The following is a 25,414-nucleotide window of genomic DNA, read 5'->3' on the forward strand; positions in this document are numbered from 1 at the left end:
TGTCTGATCAGCGACTACAGAAAATACGAACCGTACAAATTCAACGAAGCAATTTATGGACCCAACAAGCACGGAACAATTGTAATTCAATGGCGGTTTAAAGGACTCTGTAGGTGCAACCGTGACGGCAATAGCGTTTCATACAATCACATTTTGGGGCGCGCATTCAATCCGTTTCCTGAAAAGTGTTTTTCTTTTTAACCATAGATATGCCTAAGAAGAGCCTCTAAAGAGAAAGAAGTGTAAATTACAGGTATATTGTAAAATTTGGCCTATGGCGTAAGAAATGTCAGTGAGCATATGAAAATTGTATATCTGATCAGGGCTGTGGCCAGAAATTTAAATATGATCGATTAATTCACTACAACAGTTTTAACTGTGTAACTCACCAGCGCTAAAACTCTCAAAGGCCTCGATGGTAATTTTCGGTTTCATTTTCGTGAGGTATCGATGGATTCCCTAATTGAACACCCTGTACAAGTTGCATTCAAACGGTGTATAGACAGATCCGCATTTCCACATATGAGGAATTTGGTAATGTTTTCAGCACACCCAAGCTCTTCCTTAACTTTTTATGTTTTTTCTTTCTACCCCTACTTTCTTTTATTCCAGATAGGAATTGTATAAGAGCTGTATCCACATGGCAAATTATTTTTTACCGGTAAATGTTACGGGAAAAGTGGTAAATCTGTGATTATGCATAATCACCGATTGCCTCTGTAAATTTGATGAATTTTAATGTGTCTGTTTATTTCACCGGCAATTATCCATAATTCCTAATTAAAGTCGGTATATTTGATAAATATAAAAGAAAATTATTACCTCTGTTATCGTCATTTAATCAGTTTGTAATACGTCCACGACACGCATTTGGACATAAAAATTAAATTAAAATAAGTGTCAAAAGATTTTCTTCCCACACATAATTATGTTCAAATAACACCAACATTACGATCGATTGTTTTAATGAAGAATTAATTTCATGTAGTACACTGCCAAAAAAAAGTAACAAATTTTCCGCACCTACTGTGCAAGCCTCAAAAGGAAGCGTTGTGATCTGGAGTTTTTCTACTAGGGTAAGAAATGAAGTGAATATTTAGCATACATAATCATGTATTCACCTATGAAAGGATGTTTTTTTTTTATTGAGGACGAAAATATGACTTCAGAATGACGTCATAGTATATTTGTTTAAAACTATGAGCAATTACTTGAAAAAGTATGAGTCATCATTTGGACACTTGGATTGTCATTCACCGAGTAAATCCGATCGAGATCAAATCCAATCCGACTAAATACAATCGAGATCAAATCCAATCCGACTAAATACAATCGAGAGCCTTCGAACTTATTACAGAGCTATCTAAACATTATTTCCAGATTCACCACGGGTGCTGGAGAAATACTGCAAATCTGACCAAAAAATAAAGTTGAGATAAGCAGTCGATTTTTGTGCGGCTGAGATAACATTCCCAGTTGATTTCAAGTTTCAAAGCGCGCGAGTTTCTTTTCAGAGAGTCACAAACAAAACAAAAAGAACCGATATCATAACAATAAAATTTCATAAATTTTTTATCACTTTACCATAATTTCAGCCATGAATATGCATGAAAGACTATTTCAGTGGCACAATTTCGTGTGGATACAGCCCCCTCATAACTTCAGGCTATTTATGATAGAGAAGAAAAGAAAGAAGGACAGGAAGAGAGAAAATTTTCAATGCGAACAAAGTTCAAGTTGGATAAATAAAGTTTTCGGATCGGCATTTGAATATTCAAATACAAATACAGACCCTAAAGCCATAACGAGCAAATTACCCAGCGAGTTGTCGGAAAAATAATTAATTAAAAATAATCTAAAAAGAAATATTGTGGGAAAAATTCCCCAATCATGGATGTTGAATAATATGCACCAAAAAATAAACCAACCCAAAATTAATACACAATAGAAAAATTGGGGTAGGCTGTGTCATAGACACGGCCGCAATTTTTGGAGTAAATACGTTCTTTGTGCATTAAATCTTTAACGTAATGAAATTGATATCCTCCGACTTGCCTCTAAAATAGCTATCAGACGACACCATTGCCTTTTATTTGCGTTGCGAACCTCTCGAGATATACCGTGAAATAATTTCGTTACGAAAGCGAGCCAAGAACCTGGTGCTCAGGCTCGTGTTTGGAACACGTTATTTGGATATTTTTCTAATTGGAAGTATGTCCCTAGGATCAACGGTTCGCCAGTAAAATGTGGCAAGGGGAATTAAGTAATCACCCTGTATAATGTGTGGTGATAGCGCTGTTTTTTCCAACAATCCAACAAACATATTTGTGGCTTCGGAACCCGAGGTAAAGTAAAGTGACACGTGATTTTTGTCGGTAAAAATACACTCCCCAATTTCTTCTACGAGAGAGTTCTGTTAATCCTCCCTTTAATTCTCAGGTGGGTCAGCACAAAAAATAACTGGTCTTTATATCACTGCGAGGGATCATCTACTTAGTACAGCGTTGAATATTACATTAGAGAAAGTACGACAGAGATATATATATCTTTGAGATGAAGGCGTCCTTACTAGGATATAAAGCTTCGAAAAGTAACCTAAAGACTCCCAGTTCGACTGAGTATAACATTCAGTAAAGTTCATAGAGGTGTCCGAGAGGTATTGCATTCTGAATCGCCTGAATTCAGAGGTGAGTTTCCTTTTTTTTATAACTTTTAATTTTGAAATCGTATCCAATCTTTCAAAAATCATTTTATCATTATATTTTCATGGATTAACATTTGCAAATATTTGAATACATATATGGATATAACAATGATATTCTCTGAAAGTCGAGTTAATCCGGAGTGGTGAAAAATCACGTGCAAGAAGAAACTCTCTCTCTAATAGACAAAGTTTCACCAGGGGTGGCTTAAGTTAAGGTGCAAGGGGTGTGGTGCACCCGAGGGGCAGCGTAGACTTAACCATGAAGAAGAGTCATCATGAAGACTAAAAGTTTTAAAAATTTCACAAAGTAAAAATTCACATGACGTCACGCATACCCTCGACAACGGGGATGAGAAAACTTGAGGGAATAGACAGGGCCTGGTACTAAGAATGCAATCTATCATGGGCGGCGCGAGACAAAATCTCTATCCGTGCGGAACTTATTTTCAGAGCCTCCTGCCTATTCCTTCCCCCCATAGTCCCTACATCCTGCGTTGGGGCCCCTTAGGCTAGAATCTTCCACGGCCCCAAGCCAGATTTTTCAGGGGGATGGGGCTTCTACAGTTAATTTGTAGCGTGAAAAAGAAAAACGATAAGAGGATACAGTCCCTGGCCCCCGTGCGTCCGGTCTGCCCAACCATTGTGGAGGCCATGCACCTCTTTCACAACGTATCGTAACAAAAGAAACATTTTATTTAAAATTCCCAATTTTTTTCTCCCTTTCATCTTAGATTTGGCGCCCCTACAGAGCCACGACCTCCTATATATATAGGTTATATAGGAGGTCGTGCCAGAGCGGACGGAAATGATTTTCTTTGATTTTTTTTTGGTCAAGGAAACTTTTCCCACTCATTCACCTCGGATTTAGCACCTCTCTTGAATGGTGCCCTGTGCGGCCGCAATGGGTCACATGGCCCAAGAGCAGCCCCGTACTCTATCAAAAGGGACAAGTGTCATATATTTTTTGGCTCCCTCACCTAGTATTTTTTCCAGAACAGTCAAATGAAAGCAAAGAAAAAATTCGTCTTCTCACTTGTCCGGTCCCTGGAGTACCAGAAACACCTTTGAAATAAATTTCTTATTAAAATTTACGTCGTTATACATCACTTTACAGGATAAGTGATGATGGCTCACCAAAATAAGTGTTGTGTTGAGGATTAAGTTATCTGGCATCATTAAGAACGGTAAAATAATTCTGGATAAAAAGGCAGAAAATCTGCTTCAAAAGCGGTACGTATAGTCACATTAATTTCGCACGTAAACAATGGTGTCTGGGTTTCTTCTGAAAAAAAAATCAGGTTTATCTCGAGGTTCCCTTGACTGAAGTCTTGTCAGCCTCCCGCTAGAGTCGCCATTAGGGGCATCAAGGGCGTAGCCGGGGGGGGGGGGGGGAATTGGGAGTCTGGTCCCTCCCCGAAATGTGAGAAAATGACCGAAAAAAGGGAAAAAGATGGCCAAATCCATTGTTCTGTCACTTTGGTCCCCCCCCGAACGAAATTTCTGGCTACGCCCCTGAGGGGCATCATATGAGGTTTCGCACTCGGGCGGCAGGTAAGCTCGAGCCACCCATGCAATAAATGGTACAATATTTAAATGTTTCGCTTCGTAAATATTTTATCTTGTTTGCATCAAATTTTCTGTTAATGTAAACGTGATGAATTTGTATTTTATGTTCACTTTTAGAACAGAATACACTCAATGATGGGGTTACTCAAATGCTATACCATTATCGCAATTTTTGTCGCACATTTTTATGTCACCGTATGCCTCTCTTCGGGTGAGTGCCTTCTCTCAACTTGATTGTAATTACATATAGCCATATTATGGTATGTGCTATGAACTTGTCTGTTTTATCGTGTGTATATAATCTTTATAAATGTTCAGAACCGAATTTTTAAATAGTATAGGTCATGGTTTATTTAAAAAAAATGAGTTATGATTCAGGCGTTCATAAATCACATGAAGACAGATGTGTAATAAACTGTGTTCATTGTTTTGCAAAACAACAGCGATTTTACATTCTTAACGTCTGTTTTTTATATTTGCTTATAAAAGAGGTCTGCTAGTCATTTACAGAATTTTAGTCCAATATAGAGCAATCGCGAGGTTTAATATCAAAAGGTAGTCTTATTATTCTCGAATATTTGTCATTTCAGCTTACTCGGATGAAAGCCTACCTATGGTTGTATGGAAAGAGAAAATCGGAAAACGAAACAGTTGAGTAATTTTTCATTTCTTTTAAATTTTGATGGAAATATATTCCGAAATATCGTCGGAGGCTTTCACTGCGTTAGATGCAATACATAAAATTCCCGGGTAAAATTGCATTCCTAACATTGAATAAAAAAAAATTATAAATCTTCTCATTGCATCCGTAATGTGACCCATATTTTCAGATGCGATGCCGAAGGTCCATGCGAGTGAAAATATTATTCATCTTTCGACACCACATTTTCAGGTGAAACCTTAGAAAGTGATTTCTGAAACAAAGGTCTAATAGCCCGGAAGTTTTAAGGGGTACTTAATGAAGTTTTAAGGGGTACTTTATGAATCTTTTCATTGTCTATGTTTTCTAAAAATGTACTTGATCAAACATGTCTAGAATCTCAGTATAGGTATGAATTCATGTATACACTTTCATTATCAGCTTCAGAACTTAAATTTAAATATGATCAGTCCAGGAGTTTTCCTATAAAATCAACCAATGAATGTGTGACATGTGCATGTAAATTTATGCATTTTATTTCATTTTATAGCATGGTGGACAAAGAAATCAGTCGATGATGATGCAGGAAAATGTAAGTACATATCTTTTGGAATTCTTCGTCAATTCATTTAACTCCGGAGAAAACTCTATAAATAATTATTTTTAAAAAAAGAAACATTATGATTATGTGTATTTCATAGACGTACGCAGAATTTTCTCGGGGGTTACGTTTTTTCCTGCAAAATAACACTATAATCTCGGCTTGAGGGCGTACGCAAAGGGGGGGGGATTCTAACCCCCCTTTGCGTACGCTAATGGTGTATTTAAATTTATAATTCCTTTTTGTAATTTCATAAAGTCAGTGATATTTTTTTTTTAATTCAGTCGAGCTCCCAAAAGATGGCCATATCAGTTCTTCAATCAAATCATCTGAAGGTATGTATACAGGTGAAGTTCGAATGAAAGTAAGAACATCGTGTACATAAAATCATTGTAGTGCGATAAAATGTAAAAACGAATGAAAATAGAAATTTCAGAACAAACGAAAAGATGCAAAGTAATCATATCAGAATATGGTTATTTTGCAGTACACTTTATATATGTATATGTTTATATATGCTTGATGCATTCTTGATTACGTTGCATTGACAATGAAGCACGGCTAAAGGTGTACAACAAATCGTTCAATAAATATCTCACGTACCAATACCTTCACATGCAAAGAAACGGCAGAAGCAAATGTGGATGATGATGCAGAAAAATTTTCTTTATAACAGACACACACTACATAAGACAAAGTTTATTGAGTTTCTTGTGATTCTTATTAAACAGCAAAGGTGACAAATTGACAAGTTTAAATAACATAGAAGGGTTATTCGATTAATTATGTTATGTTAATGTGTGTCTAGTTTTTGGCATGTATGTATACTGCTCAAAACAATTAGGGAATATGTATTAATTTAAATTTTTTTTAATTTATTCATTTAAATTTATTAAGATTTAGTTGGTGATTGTGACACAACTCTTTGTGAATACCTTACAATGTTCATTGTCAATATTTTACCAATTAAAATGCTTAAAAAATCACAATTAAAAAAACTACATTTCGCCTAATTGTTTTGAGCAGTGTATGATCATTGCATAAGTACTGAGCCTTAAAATTCATTATTCGCAGGATGTTTTTCTGAAGTGTGTTTGCCGAGTATAATAGATTGCTGTAGAAATGCCGAGAGGAAATATGCAATACTTCGATGCATGGATGTACATCGATCATGTTTTTTGAACTGTCTAAAAGAAGACAAAGATGGAGAGAACTTTTAGAAATTATGGAAACCAGACTGCAAAGTGACGATTATAAAAAAAATATTGGTGATGCAATCCTTTTCCGAATGAAGTGTGGGTGAATAACCGTTTATCAAGTTCTATCTTTAAATCACGTAGAGAAGAAAAATAATGTAAAATGAATAAAATTTATTTGCTTAAGTTTCAACTCCAAAGTTCATTGAGAATTCGTTTTTCTTATATATAATTCTTACAACTTATTATTATAACGGTTTTTCCTGTTTTTTACTTCCAATGCTTCAATCATTAGTTTTGGAATCAATGAAGCTACAAATTGATACATAAATTTAAATTTAAAAATAATTATATATAAATGTGTGAAAAACAGAAGAAAAAAGTAATCTATATACACAGTATATATACGTAGAAACATATGAGTAGGTCCCAGTGTAATAACCCCTGGCACTGAAAGATGATCACAGGCGTAAACTTGAATCTGCCCCCCACCCAGGGCCCGTTTCTCGCATGGGCGAACGGGGCATTTGCCAGGACCCCAAAATTAGCTGCCTAATTCTGCGGCCCGGTTGATTTCTTTTTCGTGACTGTATTGTTGGCACTAACCCATACCCCCCTACCCAGTATATGACTCTGTCTCAAAGAGCAATACAGTCGGACCCGCTTACAACGGACAAGAATATTACGAATTTTCATGTCTAACAAAGTTTGTCCACGTCCCATGAATTTTGTACTGCATCTCTATGTTATTTTGATTGCTTATGACGAACACCGATTTCAGCAAAGTACGCTTATAATGAATTTTCATGAATTTTTTTTATCTTATCTGTAAATTTACCTTCAACAATGAGCTTTTTTCCTTGGAAAAGCATCTATTTGAGTGTTTCTGAGCATTGTAAAAATGGTAAAATCCTCTTTACTTCACTTTTCCCGTGAAATCCTTACTAGAGAATGTATAGAACAGTGGTTTTCTCGGCCTTTGGAACCCTGCGGCCCGGTTGATTTCTTTTTCGTGACTAGGAGGCCCTGCCATACATACGATTACTGGGAAATTAATGGGAAAAAAATGAAACGATAAACTATATACTCATGGTCCAGGTGCCGGAAGTGGCAGGGAGGGCGGGATTGGGTGTCGGCGGGTCGGGAGTGGCGTGTCGATTGGGGCCCTTGTCGCGAGGCGTTCCATGTTTTTCTTGATGAGGAGTGGTGTTCCCGTCCTGTGGCGGGTTCTCTCTCGTGTCCGCGGTGGAGGTTCTTGGAGGTGGGGGTGGTGGGGGGTCACCCTTCGCGAAGCGTGTTGGGGCGCTGTGGACCGCACCGGCGGGACCTTGTCGGGGCTGGGGGGGGGGAGAGTAGCGTCCGCGCTGCTGTCCTGGCTTTGTCGAGCGGTGGTGGTTTTTTTGTTCCCGAGAATCCACCCTACAAAACATTTTTTGTGCACATTTGCCTCTTCGGCCAGATTCGAACGCTGGTTGTCGTGGAGTTATCGCGTACGAGTTAGTTTTAAGAATATCCAAGTGCAAGACGCTAACCATTGCTTCGAAAACTGAAGCTATATAGCTGGTTGATAGCCAAAAATTGAAAAAAAAAACGTGAGGCATCGAAAAAAATTCGCGATTTAACATACGTCGTTATCAACGATTTGGAACAAAAAGGAATTGAAGAGAGAAAGTTCTTAGATGTTTCAATGAGAAATTTAAAAAAAACCCTCATATTGATGTGGAAACATTTCTTTTTGAATGGTTCGAAAAAAGCGCGCAAAAGTATGCAACAGAGACCCGGCCCTTGCTAAAAGAAAAAGCATTACATTTTGCATGATTATTAGGCAAAAATTATCTTAGTGTGCAAAACAATTACCTTACATAATTATATCAATTGGGAAAAAAAAGTGACTGGCAAAAATTTTTTCGTTGAATTACTTATGTAAGATTTAAATTAAATTTCACAACTTTTGTTTTCCTAAATACAAGAATGCTTAGAGTATTGAAAAATGCTTATCTAATATGTAAATTATGCTCCATTTCGCTTGAACATATCACTTTCAAAACCGGCACGGATATAACGAAGTTCACGTATAACGAATAGTTTTACTGTTTTTTCCGACTTCGTTATAAGCGGGTTTGATTATATATAAAGGAGGCCCTCATAAAATTAATATTTGCCTAGAGCCCAAACTTATGAGGAACAGGCCTTGCCTCCCCCGAATATTTTTTAACTCGCCCAATATTTTCAATAACTTTAGCCAGTGATTCTCAAAGTGTGCGTTTGGCTCAAAGTGTTTATGTGGCCCCTAGAGGTGTCGTGATGAGTTGGTGATATTAATGTGTGCCAGTTTGGTTCTTTGTCTCAAGACTATTCTGAGCAGCCGAGGATCATCAATGACTAGGGCAAGAGAGCCGGGGGTGACAAAAGTTTGATAACCACAGCTTTACGCCTATGAAGATGACCGTGAGTGGTAAGCGATGTGAAGAGATGATCGCCTACACATGGTAGAATCGATTTGCGTGTAATCAGAGTCACGGGCAAAAAAGTATTCGACAAAAATGCTCCGACTAAACTTGCGAAAAAACTTGCATGGGAGGAATCCTCCCCCCATATCTCCACCCATGGATAGGTGATGAATTTACCTATTTATGATGAACTGAGAAAAGAGGGGGGATAAAAGCCTTCTTCGTACTGACAGAGAAACGAGGACAAGATTTATTGATGACACGATGAAAATGACTCAACCAAAACTGGAAGAGAAACTTTGGGCGAAACTGGAAACATAAGTAAAAACGGGACGTATGGGCACAATGGTGTTTAAATTTTCAAAATTTCAAACCTTATACTTGGAAGCGGAAGGCGGCACTCCAAAAAACCAATCAAATCAAATGTATTATTAGAAACTGAAGTATTCTGTATGAAAGTAAGATTTGATTGGTTGATACGTTAACAGGGTAACACCGCTCTGGTGCGTAAAAACAGAGTTTAAGCCGTCGGGAGATGTTTATGTGGATAAGGCCATGCAATCGGGTGAAAGCAATCGCGATGGCAGAACAGGGTTGTGCTGCTGCACAAGTGACAACCTCAATATTATTGAATAGCATTGCGTTGTGATCATGGTTCTAAAATGCTAGGCAGTAAATTATCCACTGAACTATTATGTCTGTGTTCAACGTGATGATACGAATCGTGATATGTGTTGTGCTCTTACTGTTGCTTCTATTGTATGCCACCAATCTATTCGCTTATAAAAGTTCAGTGGGTAAGATCATATCACCCAAATTGTCATGGATATCGAAATCGGTGCAAGAAAAATTCGGTGTTGGAGTCGATAATCCTCGTGTTGGAGTCATCCTCACAGCTGAACACTCTAGCAAGAATCTATCAAATGTGTTCAATAATAATAATTCTATGGGGCTCATCAAGACAAAAACAACTTCATTGCTTCATAAACCTTTGCTCCATAGAAGTGTTGCAATGAATACTAGTCGTACACCACTTCCAGCCTGTCCACTGGTTCCACCTAAGCTTGTCGGGAGATTAAAAGTTTTGACCGATGCACCCCCATTTGTAGATCTAGAAAAGATGATGAATTTTTTACGTCCTGGAGGTAGGTACAAACCATCCGAATGCTTGGCGAGACATAAAGTGGCAATAATCATACCTTACAGAGATAGAGAGGAGCATTTAAGGATATTTCTACACAATCTTCATCCTATTCTACAGCGACAACAATTGGATTATGGAATATATGTAATAGAAGAAGTTGGAGAGACAAAATTCAACAGAGCGATGTTAATGAACATTGGGTATGTTGAAGCTCTGAAGCAATATGATTATGACTGTTTTATATTCCATGATGTTGATCTTATTCCTGAAGATGACAGAAATCTGTATTCTTGCCCCGAACAACCACGGCATATGTCAGTTGCGATAAATACTATGAATTATCACCTTCCATACAGAGATATATTTGGTGGCGTTAGTGCCTTAACAAAAAAGCACATGAAAAAAGTGAATGGATTTTCCAATGAATTTTGGGGCTGGGGAGGAGAAGATGATGATATGTCAAATAGGATTAAATATCATGGTCTCAAAATTAGTCGGTACTCTCCAAATATAGCTCGGTATACTATGCTGAAACATCACAAGGATGTTCCGAATCCTGATCGTTACAACAAGTTATACAAAGGAAAATATCGGTATGGTAAAGATGGTTTAAATAACTTGAAATATAAGCGTTTAGATGTAGTATTTAAGAAATTGTTTACATGGATTTTGGTTGATGTAAAACCTCCAAGTTGATCGTGTCATATTTTTGTGAAATGCCTATAGTATTCACCGATTGAGCTTTGTTGCTGTACCACTGTGACTGGTGTAGTCTAGCTAGCATTGTATTGACCTCTACCTTATAGAAGTATGGTAAGTTCCTCAGCATGATTCATGGGCGTGATATTGCATGCCCAATGTTGAATTCACTGTTACATATGTTACAACCGTATCATGAAATTTTGTTATGCAATTCTGAGTGAATAGTAATCTAGTGTCATTTCAAAGACATTGATCTATACCATGTTCAGCAAAAGAATTGATAAAACTGAATTGTGCCAATTTAGTTACAGAGGTTTATTTGTGCTTTAACGTACAGTTGCATAGTTGACCTAGAACATTATTATGTGTTTCTTCTGTTGTTATGCTTGCTGGTCACAGTAAAAATACAAATTTTGAGTGTGAAGATCTCTCTAGCATTTGATTTAGCCTATATGATTTATTTGGTGATATGCAAAAACATATTTTTAGGGATTTTTTCCTATGAAGCAGATATGTCTCTTCCCCCACCCCCACCCCTCATCCAATGAGTGATGAGACCGTCCCAGTCAATTTTACATATGGTAGGTTCAGTTTAGAAAAATTAATAATGATAGTCAGAAAAAAACTTGAGCCTAGCATCTTTACAAAACCAGTCAAGTTGTGGATAAACGTTTTTGTATAAAGTATAGAAAAAGTTATCATTACCAATACTATGGTAAAAGGGCTTGATAAATTAGGGGCAAAACACATTCCCCCTAATAAGATATTTGACAACCAAATATCTTGGGAGAAATGCCAAGAAAGATTTTTTTCAAGGGAAATGCTTTACAACAATGTTAGCCTATTTTTAGAGTTTTCTGGGACTTAATCCTTCTCCATGTTGGTATATATGCTAAGTCTGTGTTGTCCTCAGACTCCAATTTAGTTGCACACATGGAAAGTTTTAGGCACCAATAATTAAAATTATGGTTGCCATGGAAACCTGACATCTGGAATTTGTCAAGCCCTGTGGTATACAATATAGTGTTTTTTATCCATAAATAGTCTCTTGTGAAATATTAACAATTTATGTTTTCTAGTTAGTTCATCAAATTTTTTTATTTTTTTTTCCTCACATTAAATGTAATTTTTCTTATGAGGATAGCTAGATTCAGAGTTATATGCACATATTCAAATACTTTGTATGGAGTTTTACATTTTTTTGATAAATGGAATGTTATTGGTTAAAGTGAAATTTGTATAAACTGGACACCAAAAATTAAAATGAATTTCTTTTGTTATGTTAATCTGCAACCCCCAAAGCAGAATATGCCGAAATTTGTGACATACGTCACAGAACAATCAGTGCTACTGCGGAACAATCTGAAAGAATTTTAAGAAAAGTGTAGGAAACACTAGGTATGTATAATATAGGTATTTTTACCGCAGAAACATTTCCAGCCAGCCAAGGGCTCATTGCAGAACATTCTGCTTTGGGACTGTAACAAATCAGTTGTTTTTTCTTGTGTAAGTTCAGAAGCGTAAAAAGCTTGAAAGTATTGTTTTGTTAAAGTGGAATCATTTCATGCATTCAGATTTGACTGTATGTAGTCTTCCATTTCCAACGCTTTTGATCTTTTAAATGGACTGTAATGATGCACAATGTCTGTTCTTGGGTTATAAACCATTATTCCCAAACTGCAATTTGCAAAATTACTAGGCCTATAAATCTTTGATGTGCTTTCTTGAGGGACCAATCAGTTAGCCCTGAAATATTTATCAAATTGTTTTTTTTTTTGAATAGTTTGCTATCTTTCTTTTTTTACAAATGAGTTACAATAAAGACTGCAGTGTACTTAGATCATGAATGTCTTCCATGAAGTATAATCAGCTGGCTACTGATAGTTCTCTTGATGGCAAACAAAAATGTACATGTGAATTTGCAGCAAGGAAGTACATTTCATCAAAACTTTCTTCGTTAAAATGAGCAAATATTTAAAGTTGATTTTATTTCATCTAATCTAAATTTTTATTCAATTAAAAATTTTTTGTTTTTTCTTAAATATATCTGTAGTCATAATTTAAAAAAGTGGGAAAGTGGGTAGCCGCTGTGGTGGTCGAGTGGTTATAGTGACGCACTCGCGATACGAGGATCCGGGTTCGAACCCCACAGTGGTGGTCGGCTGAAGTTGGTTTTCTGTGGTTCCCAACTTAAAGGCGCAAATGCGAGCCGATCTCCCCGTTAAAAAGTCTCGCCACAGAGAGCAACAGTCCTACAATGATAAATCATTCAATCATAACACTTCACTCATGGTTTGAAAAACTGGTGGCAGATGGCAGCACTACACATAACAAGCATTACAGAGAAAAAAAAACTTCACGTCAGGTTTCACTACATGTACATGCACATTCCTGCATGTACCGATTCGTTGGTGGTTCCGCGGGGGGGGGGTGTGGTGTAGCAGTAGTAGGTAGGGCCCCCCAAAAAAAAATGGCTCGGGTATCCATGATGTTCTTAAGTCAGCCACCTCGTTGGGCAATTTGCCTGTTGTGGCGTTGTATTTGTATATATTTGTAAATTGATATACAAATAAATTTTCATAGATGAAACAAGGAATAGAATGATACATAAGGAAAAGAATATTTTTAAAATGATTAAAATCACATATTCAAACTGAATGCCAGTTAAGTTTTGGAAAATTTCAATTTGATGAAAAAAATATTTTTTTTTGCTTGTGGCTAAGCGCAGAGCTGTTATAATTTTTTTTGTTATAATTAAACAAGGCTCATAGTTTGAAGCTTTATATGAAACCTATTACAAGGAAATCCATGCATACAAGCTGTAGCTATGACCCTAAGAACTTCATACGCCTAATCTTTTTTTAAATATTAAGTTCAGTTGTTGAGTCACAAAAATTACACAAATACCTTAATCAGGTATATTTTCTTTTTACTTATATATTTATATGTGTAGGCAAAAAATTGCTTGTTTGAACCTCTCTGTGAGGATCTTGGTATGTGGTACATCACAGATGGCAGACCCCATTTGTGGATCGTCGTATGCTGTAAGTCTCGCTCCACTCTCTGGTTGAGATTTTTTTTTCTGAATAGGTCTATCTATGGCTAGCATTAGCCCTTTAGAAGATGAGTCATCATAATCATTTCCTTCGACTAAATTTCTGATTCAGCTTGAAGGGTTAATTGATAATTTATAGCTTTCACTGTCATGAGAAATACAAAATCAGTATTATGTTTAAAAAAGTAAAATAATTTTGAAAAAGAAATTTCTTCTCAATTGCATGAGATTTGTTTCATAATGGGCATGTTGGACAGGGCTTGACAAACCAGCATAGATTTTAATTGCTAGCTAAATTTTTTCCATGAGAAACACAACCTGAAATAATACTTTGTTGCGACTCTTCCAGGGCTAAGAGACTCCTTTCAGTGTTGGACATGATGATAGAAATTTTCTGAAAATTTTGTATTGTTGTCAGATACTAATTTTGTAGGTATAATCACATAGAAAAGTGTAGGCATCAATTCAAATTTTCTTTTTTTGTTGCTATTGCAACTTGACACCCGGGATTTGTCAAGCCCTAATGTAGGAAGTTAGTTATTTTTCAAAATAGTTTATCACAGGCCAGCAAGTGGAATGAAATGTTCTTTTGTGCTTGTGTAAAATGTGTGCATGATGTGTGAAAATTTTGAAAAAACCAATAAAATCAGCATCTGTTTTAAAGTCTTGTCTGTGATACTGGTTAACATTTGTAATGTCTGTGGACATATCAAAATGATTTTACCCATGATTGTGGAAACTGAAATTTTTCGAGACACAACTTTGTTGAAAATCCAGTACAAGTTATCCAAACTATATTCAACATTTGAATAAGTTGTTAATTTTCATACCAAAGCAAAGACTTTTTATTGTGCTTAAATAACAGTTTTGCTTAGGATATTTGAGATGTTTCTTAAAATCTATCAACACACATGGTAATTAACAAATGAATCTCATGTACATTATTAGCTTGGCGTCACTCATTTTCAAGAATGGAGTATAACTAGTTAATTAAATTATTATATCTATTATTATTAGATTATTTAATCTAGTTATTGATACATTATGTTATCAGAGCAGTGTTCCATTTAAAAATTCCTATGAAATAATTATATTAAATTTAAAGATATTTTAATTGCATGATAAAATTTGATTCTTTCAATATAATTAGGAGTCTGTGCAGCCAAAGTTTTGTTTCATTTTCCGGAGCCTTCATAAAATTCCTGATCTGAGAAATGGACCCTTCACAAAATTCTGGATCTGAAAAATGGACCCTTCACAAAGTAAAAATTAATGAAACCATAAATTTGACATTTCATTTCTTTTGTGATAGATTAACTAGATTATTTTGCTTCCCAAAAAATTACCTATTTTCACAAAAACAGGACCCTATAAAAAAAGTGAACAGACCCCTGATAATGTAGGCTATGATTTGAATCATATTTGTTCTTTCGCAGATTTTTTTCCATTATTTAACTTTCCATAGCAAGAACCTTTGCCTTTAAACTTTGGTTGAACTAACAGATGCATTAATTTAGCCAGAATTGGTTCACACACTAACTAGTGAGTCCATTCTTTTTTTATAGAAATATCTCATTTATATATTAATATTTATAATAGTCTGTTTGGGCTGAACCTATTTTAGGAGTTTTTGTTTGTTTCATGCAGTCATTTGAGTTTACTTGCTGACTAACTTGTTACTGATTTAAAAAAAAGAAAAAAACCCAGAGAAATTGTTGGAACCATAAAAATTATTTTAAGTGAAGCACACAATTTTTTTAACCAGTTTTTTCCCAGTTGTTTATCTGAAGGGGGAAACTATGTAGATGTAGTAGTTACATAACTTATGTCAATATCAGATCAGATATCCTGTCTTAGTTAGCCCCATTCTTACATTGAAAATTTCTAAACATGTCCTTTTTAATAATGATACTGATAATCAGCATTCTACTGTATATTCTATAAGCTGTTCATTCATTAATGCTCAACTGTAAATTTACAACGGTCATTTATAATTAGTATATCTTGTCAAATTTGAAGATGTTTGTGTTATGAGATTGGTGCTAATATGTAAATTGAAAAGTTATGTATGTCCATCATAAAAGATGAGGAAAAAAATTGAAAGCCATTAAGATAAGATAAAAAGATTTGCAGAAGTCTTCAAATGACACATCACAATTAATAATTTACTTAATACTTTATTTTTTCATGTACCTGTATAAAATGTTTTGTAGTTAGCGTTGTGTCATCCCATTATTTTTCTTTTACATTTTGCATTAACTGTGGTGTTATTTATTAGTTTTACTATCATCAATATTTATTGTTTAGAATGTTATAAACCTTACATTGACTATGCTGACAGAGTTGGAACAATGTTTTGGTTGCTCATGAATTGTTTTGACTTTTTTAGCTGTGAATTATTGTTATTATATGGAAGTTGTCAAGTTCAATGGTTTATAATCACAATGAATTATGTTGATAATTTAGTTTTTTTTGAGCAAGTTTTCATATGATCTGTGTAACTCTACAACTAAATAGTCATGTTGTCAATATAACACAATTTTATAAAGAGTTGCAACACTTCATGACTCTTTTCATAACCTAGGCTTATTTATTTTAAATGTAAGAAATATTGGATGTTATCTAAAGTGTTACAATTAAGAACCTTTCATTTTATGCTTTCTTTTTTGATTTTAATATTTCCAGAAAAGTAAAAACTATAAAGTGAAGTATTTTGCACCATTATTTGCAAGAAAGGTCATTCACTCATTTTATAGAGCTATCAGTTGCTTCTGCATTAGGGATGTACCTGCATCTCTTTCTTAGTTTTCATGTTTTTTTACCCATCAGATTTGTTTTTCTTTTCCTTCAATGTTTGTTAGTGTTGATAGACTTATGGTATTCTTAGTCACAAAACTTGGATGCAGGTTCTTTTAGGTATATAATTACTGCATCTACCCAAAAGAAATTGCAAATCATGTTTTTCTCATTATTGAAGCTATTCATTAATGTGTTTTTCTGTCTTAAAATCTTTCATTATATGTATTTCATTTTTGCATCGATCGTCAAAAAATCTTGTGAATGAATATGTGCATATTAACCCTCTAGCCGCTGGCAACACAAATATTGTGTTTCATGTATTGTACAAAATTTTGTGGGATACATTATTGCTTTCCATATTATGCATAGCAGATAAAAAGAACAGAAAAATTCAAAAATCAACTGTGGCTGGAGGGTTAAACAGCTGTGGCACAGGTATGATATGGGTAATGTTTTTCATCTGGTTCTTGTCTCATGAGCTAGCTATTGGTTTATTGGCCAAATGCTCAGCATTTTTTACAAAAGTTCTTATTTCCTTTCTGTATCATTCTCCAATTTTTAAGGTGTTTGATTTTGTTGAATACTTTTTTAGATGTGGCCTTTTCTTGGCTTGGAACTGTATATATGTTTGTTTGTTGCTTTTCAATATGTTATGTTTTTATTGAATAAATACCCAGTACCTTCAATCTGGTGGATATACGATTCTATTTATGCTTTTAATTTTGGTGTTGCTTCGCTTCCTCCAAGTAAGAGGTACTTACCTCATGCTTTAGGTTCATGAAATGGATTGTTTGCTTTATTTTTCTCTTCTACAATTTTTATATTTTGTTTTAAAATATCTGATACATTTTTTTAAAATTTGCAATAATGGCTGATTTTTGACTAATTATTGAAGATACTGATAGCCTTTCTCTATTTTATTTTGTGCATGTGTATGTTCAGGTGCATAGCTTAACTATTGTTGGTTCTGTTTTCTTTGTTGTCGTCTTTGAATATCAAGGAATCAATTTTCTAATATTATAAATGACATTTTAAGAAAAGTTCAATTATTTGTTTTCAGATATATCTGTGGATGTGTTAATCTGTGATATTTTACTTTGCTTGTATATATATATATATATATATATGTTGAAACACAATATATATTCTGATTTCCTTATGTAATGCATCTTAAAAACTTTTTTTTGTGTTCGCTTATCATTGAGCGATGAAAGTAGACTTCACACAAATGCGCAGTATGAAGGACAGTATTTTAATCATGAAATGTGATTGTTTCGTTGAATGCATTATTAAAAATTTATTTACAGTGTACACATTTGTTCTTTTTGTAAAAATATCAAAAAATAGAGTTGACTCAATTTTCGCGAACTGTGTCAATTTCAAATGTCTGCAATTTTATTTTACTATGCAGAGGTAGAGAGTAAGCGTTAACGTAAAGAATTGACAAGAGAGATTTCCCCCCCCCCCATCACAAAACCGAACGTATTTCTGAAGTAAAATTTCAAACACCATTTTTGACCAAAATTGACATTATTTTTTCCAAAGTTATGTATGTGAGCATGTTTTCTTACATGGGAGGGTGTCAACAACTCCTGTAAAAGTTTAAAAACAAATTTTTAGAGCCGTTTCTTTCTGAAAAAAATATTCTTACCTCACAACCTATAGTCCAGCAAAACTAAGAAATTTGGCTAGCATCTGAATTTTTTTTTTTTTTTTTTGATTTGTCGAGAGAAAATTCTCGAAAAACAACTTTTATACTGTCATTTTGAGCAATTGCATAGTCAATCAGTTTATTCCATGCAAGAGTTTATAATTATTTGACATTAAAAGGACTATACGGCAGCAGAAAGAACAAAGATCTCACTTCGGTGTTGATTTCACATTAGAAAAAGGATTACACGCAGTAAGTAATTCTTGCATAAGTTTGAGGAAAAATAACATCTTTTTCTGACGCAAATGAATCTAAACAGAGGCATATTTACGGGAGGGGGGCTTAGCACATTGTTGCCAACAGTACAAAAGTTAACCATCTAGAATGTTTTGCAAAAAAAAATAACTGAAGTTATGATTTAAACAACCAGAATTTTTTTTTGGTATTAATATTATAATTATGTAAATTTGTTTCTTAGATGGGTATTTTTTCCAACTAAATGGCTTAAAAATGCTATAGTTCGCAACACTGGTTAAATGGGCTGTAGCCCAAAGTGGCAGGTTCAATAAAAATAGACTAGAACGACAGGAGGACCGCAAAACCATAAATAAATTCGCCTCTGTATGCAAATCTACAGTTTATCGTGTTCTGAAATATTGTAAATTCTGCCATTGCAAAATACGTAGTCGTCCAAAACTTACTGAGCATAGGAAACTGGACTTCGTTGGGCGGAATATCGTTTGTCATGGACTGCCAAGAGGTGTGATGAGAAAAAGTTTAATTTGGACGGCTCGGGGCAACTGGAAATATCATCGGCATGATATCGTCCCCCTTACGTCAAAAACATGAATGTGCAAATTTCAGAAAATTGAGAAGTAACGTTTGGATGTTACTAGAAAGAAGTAATTTTCCTAAAATGTTTTGTAACATTTTCAATAGAGAATACACATTCGCGTTTCTGGCAAACCTTAGATAGCAAAATAAGCTATCCAACCTGCTAATAAACCCCAAAAAGTGAAAATTTGCAAATTCATGTCTGGCAGAATGGGGGACGATATACTGTATCTTTAATGACGAACTAAGCTACTCCAAGCTTCAACAAGGAGTTGTAACCATCTTGCGTGGGTTTAATGCCCAAGTGGGAAAACGCAGTTTGAGCTTGTAGTATATGAACGTCTGAATGCTTAGACGTATCGGGAAATGTTAGTCTGTCCAGTTTCATGAATTTCAAATGGCTCCGTATCACGATGCGAATTCGACCTGGGAGTGGTTTCTTGCGATGGGCTGTTTCCCCACGTACATGTTCTAACCTTAATCCAATAAAAAACATGCGGGCTGCAGTACCTTGCTGCATGCAAAGTATAGGAGCATGTTAAGCAATACAACAGTATTTCAGAACGATTTCAGAAAATTGGACGCAAGTGGCTCTATCATTTTGACATGTCCTTGATTCCATTATTTGATCAAATATTTTTCTTCTATAAGTCAACAGTTTCTACTGAAAACAAAATTTTCAATGTGGGAAAACAAATTCAATTATAGAAATTCGCATGTGGGTTATTTTGAGATACGTTGTGTAAAAAATGCACATCGAGAAAGATGTTTTTTCTCAGCCCACAACACACTGGGGGGGAAAGAGACCTTCTCTGAATATTAGTGGCGATTTGAACTTCGAAAAGTTTTCTTTAAATATTCTCTTAAAATACACATTGTTTATGCATGCAGGATACAAATCAGGAAAATAGCCAATGGCCCTAAAAATGGATCTTAGTATGACAATGGGATGTAATATAAAACAAGACTAGCAACCACAAGGCATATTTTGAATCATGATCCTATGGCCCATGTGACTGCAAGAAATTCCATTCTTAAAGGTCCTAATGACTACTTATCGCAAATCCTACAGAGCTGTGGGTGCTGCCAGGGCTGCAACTAGGGGGGAGCAGGCGGGTCTCGTGCCCCGGGCGCTGAACCAGAGGGAGCGCAAATTTCATTCTCAAACCTCTCATTCAACATTACAAGGGGGAGCCAAAGTGCGCACTTGTCCCGCGTGACCAAACAGCTACATGCGGCCCTGGGTGCTGCATCTAGTGAACATTTTTGCATCCATTTTTCTGATTTCGAACATTCTGCGCTCTCTCATGTCACAGCACAAAATTTATTTTTAAGTTTAAGGTGTGTGGATTGTGCATTTTTTACCGCATATATATATAATATAACATTAAAAATATTTGGTAATATAATAATACAGTAAAACCTGTATTCAACGTAAAAAAATTTTGGACCCGTGATTTTTTAATGCCAAAATACATATTAAAAGACCTGAATCAAACGGAACCTGTCTAACGCGGAAACAGAAAAGAAAATACCCTCTTAACGGCAAATTTTGAACGAACACTACGAGTGTTTCGTGACCAAGGGATCATACAAAATGTTAAAATGCTCTACGGCTAAAAGTTGCTAGTCGTCTCGTACATACGGGAGCGTATGTGGAAGGGGTGCGTTGCATTGTATATTCATTAGTTATTGGGCGGCTCATCCCCCTCGAGAAATTTATTGGGGGGGGGGGCTGAAATAGCCCCAGGTTCCAGCGCCTATGACCATGACAAAAACCATTTCTGTATTTGACGTTGATTTTAATAAGCCATGTGTAGTAAGGCAGTTGCTTCCTACAACTGCAAAAAAAAATTCTGAAAAACGGTATAGGGTGAAGTTTTATGCAGATAAATGCTGTCAAAACATTGAAAGAACTGTAGTAATTTCGCTTTGCAGCGTTAATGACTCGGGCATTTTTTGTATGATTTCTGAAACAAAACTGTTTACTGAAAAACAGGCAGCAAAGAGTGTGAACTACACTGCTGGCCACCCAAATTGCAACACCAAGAAAGACAAGAGATATCGCAACAATATTTATTTTGTAGATAACATGTTGACCAAGCATCAAATGATTAAATTTATAGACTTCTGTGAAGTGTGGTTCCTGCCAAAATCAGTAGCCAGAGTAGCCGCCATTGTTGGAGATCACCACTGCCACACGCCTCGGCATTGATTCAAAGAGACTTTGGATGTGTTCTTGGGGTACAGCAGACCAAGCAGCTTCCACGCGTTGCCAAAGTTGATCTGGTGTGGCAGCTGGGGATGTAATCTGGGTCAATGGTTGAGCAACCATGGACCACATGTTTTCTATCGGCGAAAGATCCGGAGAGCGAGCTGGCCAGGGAAGCAATTCAGTCTGGCGATTGACGAAGAACCTTTGGACAATGCGTGCCACGTGTGGTCGCACATTATCCTGTTGAAATATGGCTGTGGGCAAGCCCTGAAGGTAAGGAAGGACAACTGGCTCCAACACCTCGGAGATGTAGCGCTGGCTTTCTAAAGTACCGGCAATGCGTACTAGAGGAGTGGGAGAGTGATATCCAATACCGCCCCATACCATAATACCCGGTGCAGGACCAGTGTGGCGGTGCATAACGCAGCTGTTCAGCATCCTCTCTCCATGGTGTCTCCAGACTCGAATCCGACCATCGTGGTGTTGCAGACAGAAGCGTGACTCGTCAGTAAAGACAATTTCATTCCATTGTGCCGTCCACATCCTTCTTTCATCACACCATTGGCGGCGGAGACGTCTGTGGTTCTGCGTCAAGGGTAGACGAAGCAATGGACGTCTTGCGGACAGACCACTCTGCTGTAAACGGCGTCGAATGGTACGCGCAGACACTGGATGATGCGGTACAGACTGAATGTACTGTGCTATGGTTCGTGATGTGGCTGAGCGATCCGTCACTGCCATACGCCTGTCATCACGTGAAGTAGTGCACTGAGGTGGATGCGATCGAACACGTCGGTCCGTCGTACCCTCCTGCATCTCACCTCCGCTAATGCATGTTGTAAATTTCATATTATTTGCATGCTTCCTTCAGGGTGCTGCATTTACGGTGGCCAGCAGTATACATATAAAAAACTCTTATTGACCACTGGAGGAAATGAAAATTTATTTGCAGTACTGTTTTTAATTTTCTACTCACTATTCGGCGATGTGAATAGTTAATGTAAGTAATGGACTGTATGTAGGATAATGTTGAAGTAAATACACTATGTATATGTACAGTCAAACCTCGTTAATGAGTCACTCTTGGGAGAGCAAAAATATGACTTAGTAAGCGGAGTGACTCGTTAAACGAAGTGAGCCATAGCTGTGCCAATTCCTGCCTGAGGACAATTGGGACTTCCAAAAAGTGACCCGGTAAGCGGAGTGGCGTGTTAACCGGGTGACGCACTAACGAGGTTTGACTGTATATTTATGTATATATGTAATTTTATAACATGCAATGCATCATATGAAGTGATAAATATTTTATAATTTTAGAGTAAATTTTGTACACATACGCATTACTTTATTTTTAAATTATTTACATTATTTTCAATTTATTTTTTTCCCAGGTAATGTGTGTTATAACACAGGTTTCCGCTTAATAGAGTGAATCTCTATTAAGTGAAAGTCTGTGTTCAACGGAGAAAATCTCGGTCTCTTGCGATTCCGTTGAAGACAAGTTTTACGGTATGCAGGGAGTATAGCAAACAGGGGGTATGACATTTTACTGGCGAAGTATTGATCCTAGAGAATCCGACTAGTTGGAGTAGTTCCTACTTCCAGTCGGAAACAGTTTCCAAATAACGTGTAATACTCAGATATTTCATTCATATTTCAAGGGGTTGTATAGTTATTAACCCATTAAAACACTTTGATTTTTAGAAAGGAAAAAACATTGAATGGACCACTCCCACCATTTATTGGCAACGCAAAAAATTTGGAATGGCAATTTTTTTTGCCAACAGGCGTCAATGGGTTAAAATAACTTTTTATACAGTCCCCGTGTTCCCCAAAACCCAATTAAAAAGTTGTTGTACTGTCTCTCCCGATGCCAACAAAAAAAATCTATGTTTCTAAGTGCAATATTCATTGAGATATTCGAATTCGAAAAACGGAGGAAATTTGGGGAAAAGCAGCGTTAAATGCGGGTAAAACGGGTTTTCCTCATTTAACGCTGTTTTTTTCCTCATTACTTCCGTGTTTTTCGAATACGAATGTCTCAATGAATATTGCACTTAGAAACATGGAATTTTCTTCTTTTTTTTTTTGGCATCAGGAGAGACAGGGCAACAACTTCCTAATTGGGTTTTGGTGCACACGGGGACTGTAGAAAAGGTTATTTTTCTATTTATTTTAATAACTGTTCAACCCCTTCAAACATGAATGACATATCTGAGTACTACACGTTATTTGGAAACTCTTTCTAATTGGAAGTATACCTCTAAGATTAACGGTTCGCCAGTAAAATGCCATACCCTACTGTTAGCAATGCACCCTGTACATTTTTAAGGAATTGAACTAATGTTTAGTTTAGAAATAATTTTCGTACTATCGATGAAAGCCTGATTACGTATGAAAACCACCGTAAAGAAACAAAAAATTATTGAATCTGTCTCCATCGAGGTTAATTTGGATGAACAAATTTTAATCATTGTAATTCTGTGGTGTTTGGTCAGAACATGATATCTCTAAAAATTGGCTTTATGATCTAAAAGTAAGTCTTCCTAATTATAACTAATTACAAGTGAGATAAATGCACAAATACGTGCGTACGGCTAAACAACATGCTGATGAATGATATTTTCATTTGTATTTGTGTGTATGCTTTATTTTGATTTTTAAATGACAATTAAAATGCTTATATCTCAAAAATGTGATTTTGGAGTTATGTTCTGATCAAACACCCAGAATTATTCTAGTACTTGAAAAGCATGCTATACTTGCGAGGGCCACAATGCACTTGAGTAGCTAAGAGTGATCGATTTTGATCCCCACCCGATCAAATTGCATTAAAATACTGTATTAACATTTTGCTATTTTTGAATTTAAGCGTACGTCAGAGTTGTGAGCGTCTTTTTTTTTTATGCTGAGCATAAACAGCACTCACGACTCGAAGGAAAGAAAAATGAGACCCCTCCCGGCACTAATCACCCAACTGGCCAGACGGCTCTGTATAATGATAAAAATTTATATGCTTCTACTACTATGCAGAGAATCTTTTGAGACAGAAATAAAGAACTTTTTGAGGAAAATGCAGAAATTGGCTGTCATAATAAGGTTTGTTCTGTCACGATCTTGAATGAATGGAATGAACTCACGGACATCATTCTTCCGCGAAATTTTTTGTTCAGCTGTCTGGCTTACCTGAATTTGACGTCTAACAAATACTCAACCAAAATATTTGAATAGCTGAAGTGAATACACAGTTATTAAGGAATCAGAAGTATGCAAGTTTATTTTCCTACTTTTTACAATCTCGTATTCCCCTTACTGAATGATTTATATTCTTCCTTACAAAATAAATAGGATCGAGCCACAGCGTAAATTTCCTTTCATATTTCAATGACGAAAAGTTATAAGTACAGTACGAGTACTTTCACGTTTATTAAGGAGTGATACTTTGATATTTGAAGTTATAGCAGTTTATATAGAAAGACCTAAGCATTTTAGAGCTTTTGTTATTAAAATAAATCTCGGCAGCATGCCACGATTTTGAGAAAATCGAGACCCCCCCGAAAAGAGTTACTCGACTCACCATCACTGGTTAGGTCTAATGAGAAAAGACTCCCCTAACACACAAGAAAACTCTAACTAAAGAAAACATATGCCTCCTTATCGGGAGTGATGACGAACAAACGTTTTTAATCCTAAAAATACAATTCTGAGCTACATGCAGACTCGAGATTGTACAAAAAAAAAAAAGTCATGGGGATTTTTCGAAATCATGACAGTAAGCTGTTTGGAAGTTCACAGGCCCGCGGAACTAATTTTAAGCAAATGGCGAACATCAACAGAATCACATCTCTTCAATTAAG

General features: G+C 36.0%; 2 protein-coding genes across 2 annotated transcripts; both read left to right on the plus strand.

The window, feature by feature from the left end:
• The first annotated feature begins 2,117 nt into the window (after positions 1–2,117).
• LOC149065704 (uncharacterized) lies at positions 2,118–6,863 on the plus strand. Its single transcript, XM_089253863.1, has 6 exons — positions 2,118–2,687; positions 4,388–4,481; positions 4,861–4,920; positions 5,461–5,502; positions 5,796–5,846; positions 6,586–6,863. The coding sequence occupies exons 2-6, from the start codon at positions 4,403–4,405 to the stop codon at positions 6,729–6,731; spliced, it is 378 nt and encodes a 125-aa protein (XP_089109989.1). The 5' UTR covers positions 2,118–2,687; positions 4,388–4,402; the 3' UTR covers positions 6,732–6,863.
• Positions 6,864–9,700: 2,837 nt separating this feature from the next.
• LOC149065705 (beta-1,4-N-acetylgalactosaminyltransferase bre-4-like) lies at positions 9,701–18,168 on the plus strand. The gene has a single exon (XM_089253496.1). It carries the CDS (start codon positions 9,852–9,854, stop codon positions 10,995–10,997), a length of 1,146 nt encoding a protein of 381 aa, XP_089109622.1. The 5' UTR covers positions 9,701–9,851; the 3' UTR covers positions 10,998–18,168.
• Positions 18,169–25,414: the final 7,246 nt, after the last annotated feature.

Source organism: Pholcus phalangioides, unplaced genomic scaffold (assembly GCF_987345545.1).
Source record: "Pholcus phalangioides strain wild (caught in Gottingen) unplaced genomic scaffold, Ppha-v1.0 ptg000039l_1, whole genome shotgun sequence".
NCBI lineage: Eukaryota > Metazoa > Arthropoda > Arachnida > Araneae > Pholcidae > Pholcus > Pholcus phalangioides.

Excerpts from the sequence above, each read along its gene's own strand:
- LOC149065705 (XM_089253496.1), top strand. The coding sequence starts at position 9,852 with ATGTCTGTGTTCAACGTGATGATACGAATCGTGATATGTGTTGTGCTC.
- LOC149065704 (XM_089253863.1), top strand. The coding sequence starts at position 4,403 with ATGATGGGGTTACTCAAATGCTATACCATTATCGCAATTTTTGTCGCA. Across the intron at positions 5,503-5,795 it reads CGATGATGATGCAGGAAAAT|TCGAGCTCCCAAAAGATGGC; the intron begins GTAAGTACATAT and ends TTTTTAATTCAG. Across the intron at positions 5,847-6,585 it reads TTCAATCAAATCATCTGAAG|GATGTTTTTCTGAAGTGTGT; the intron begins GTATGTATACAG and ends CATTATTCGCAG.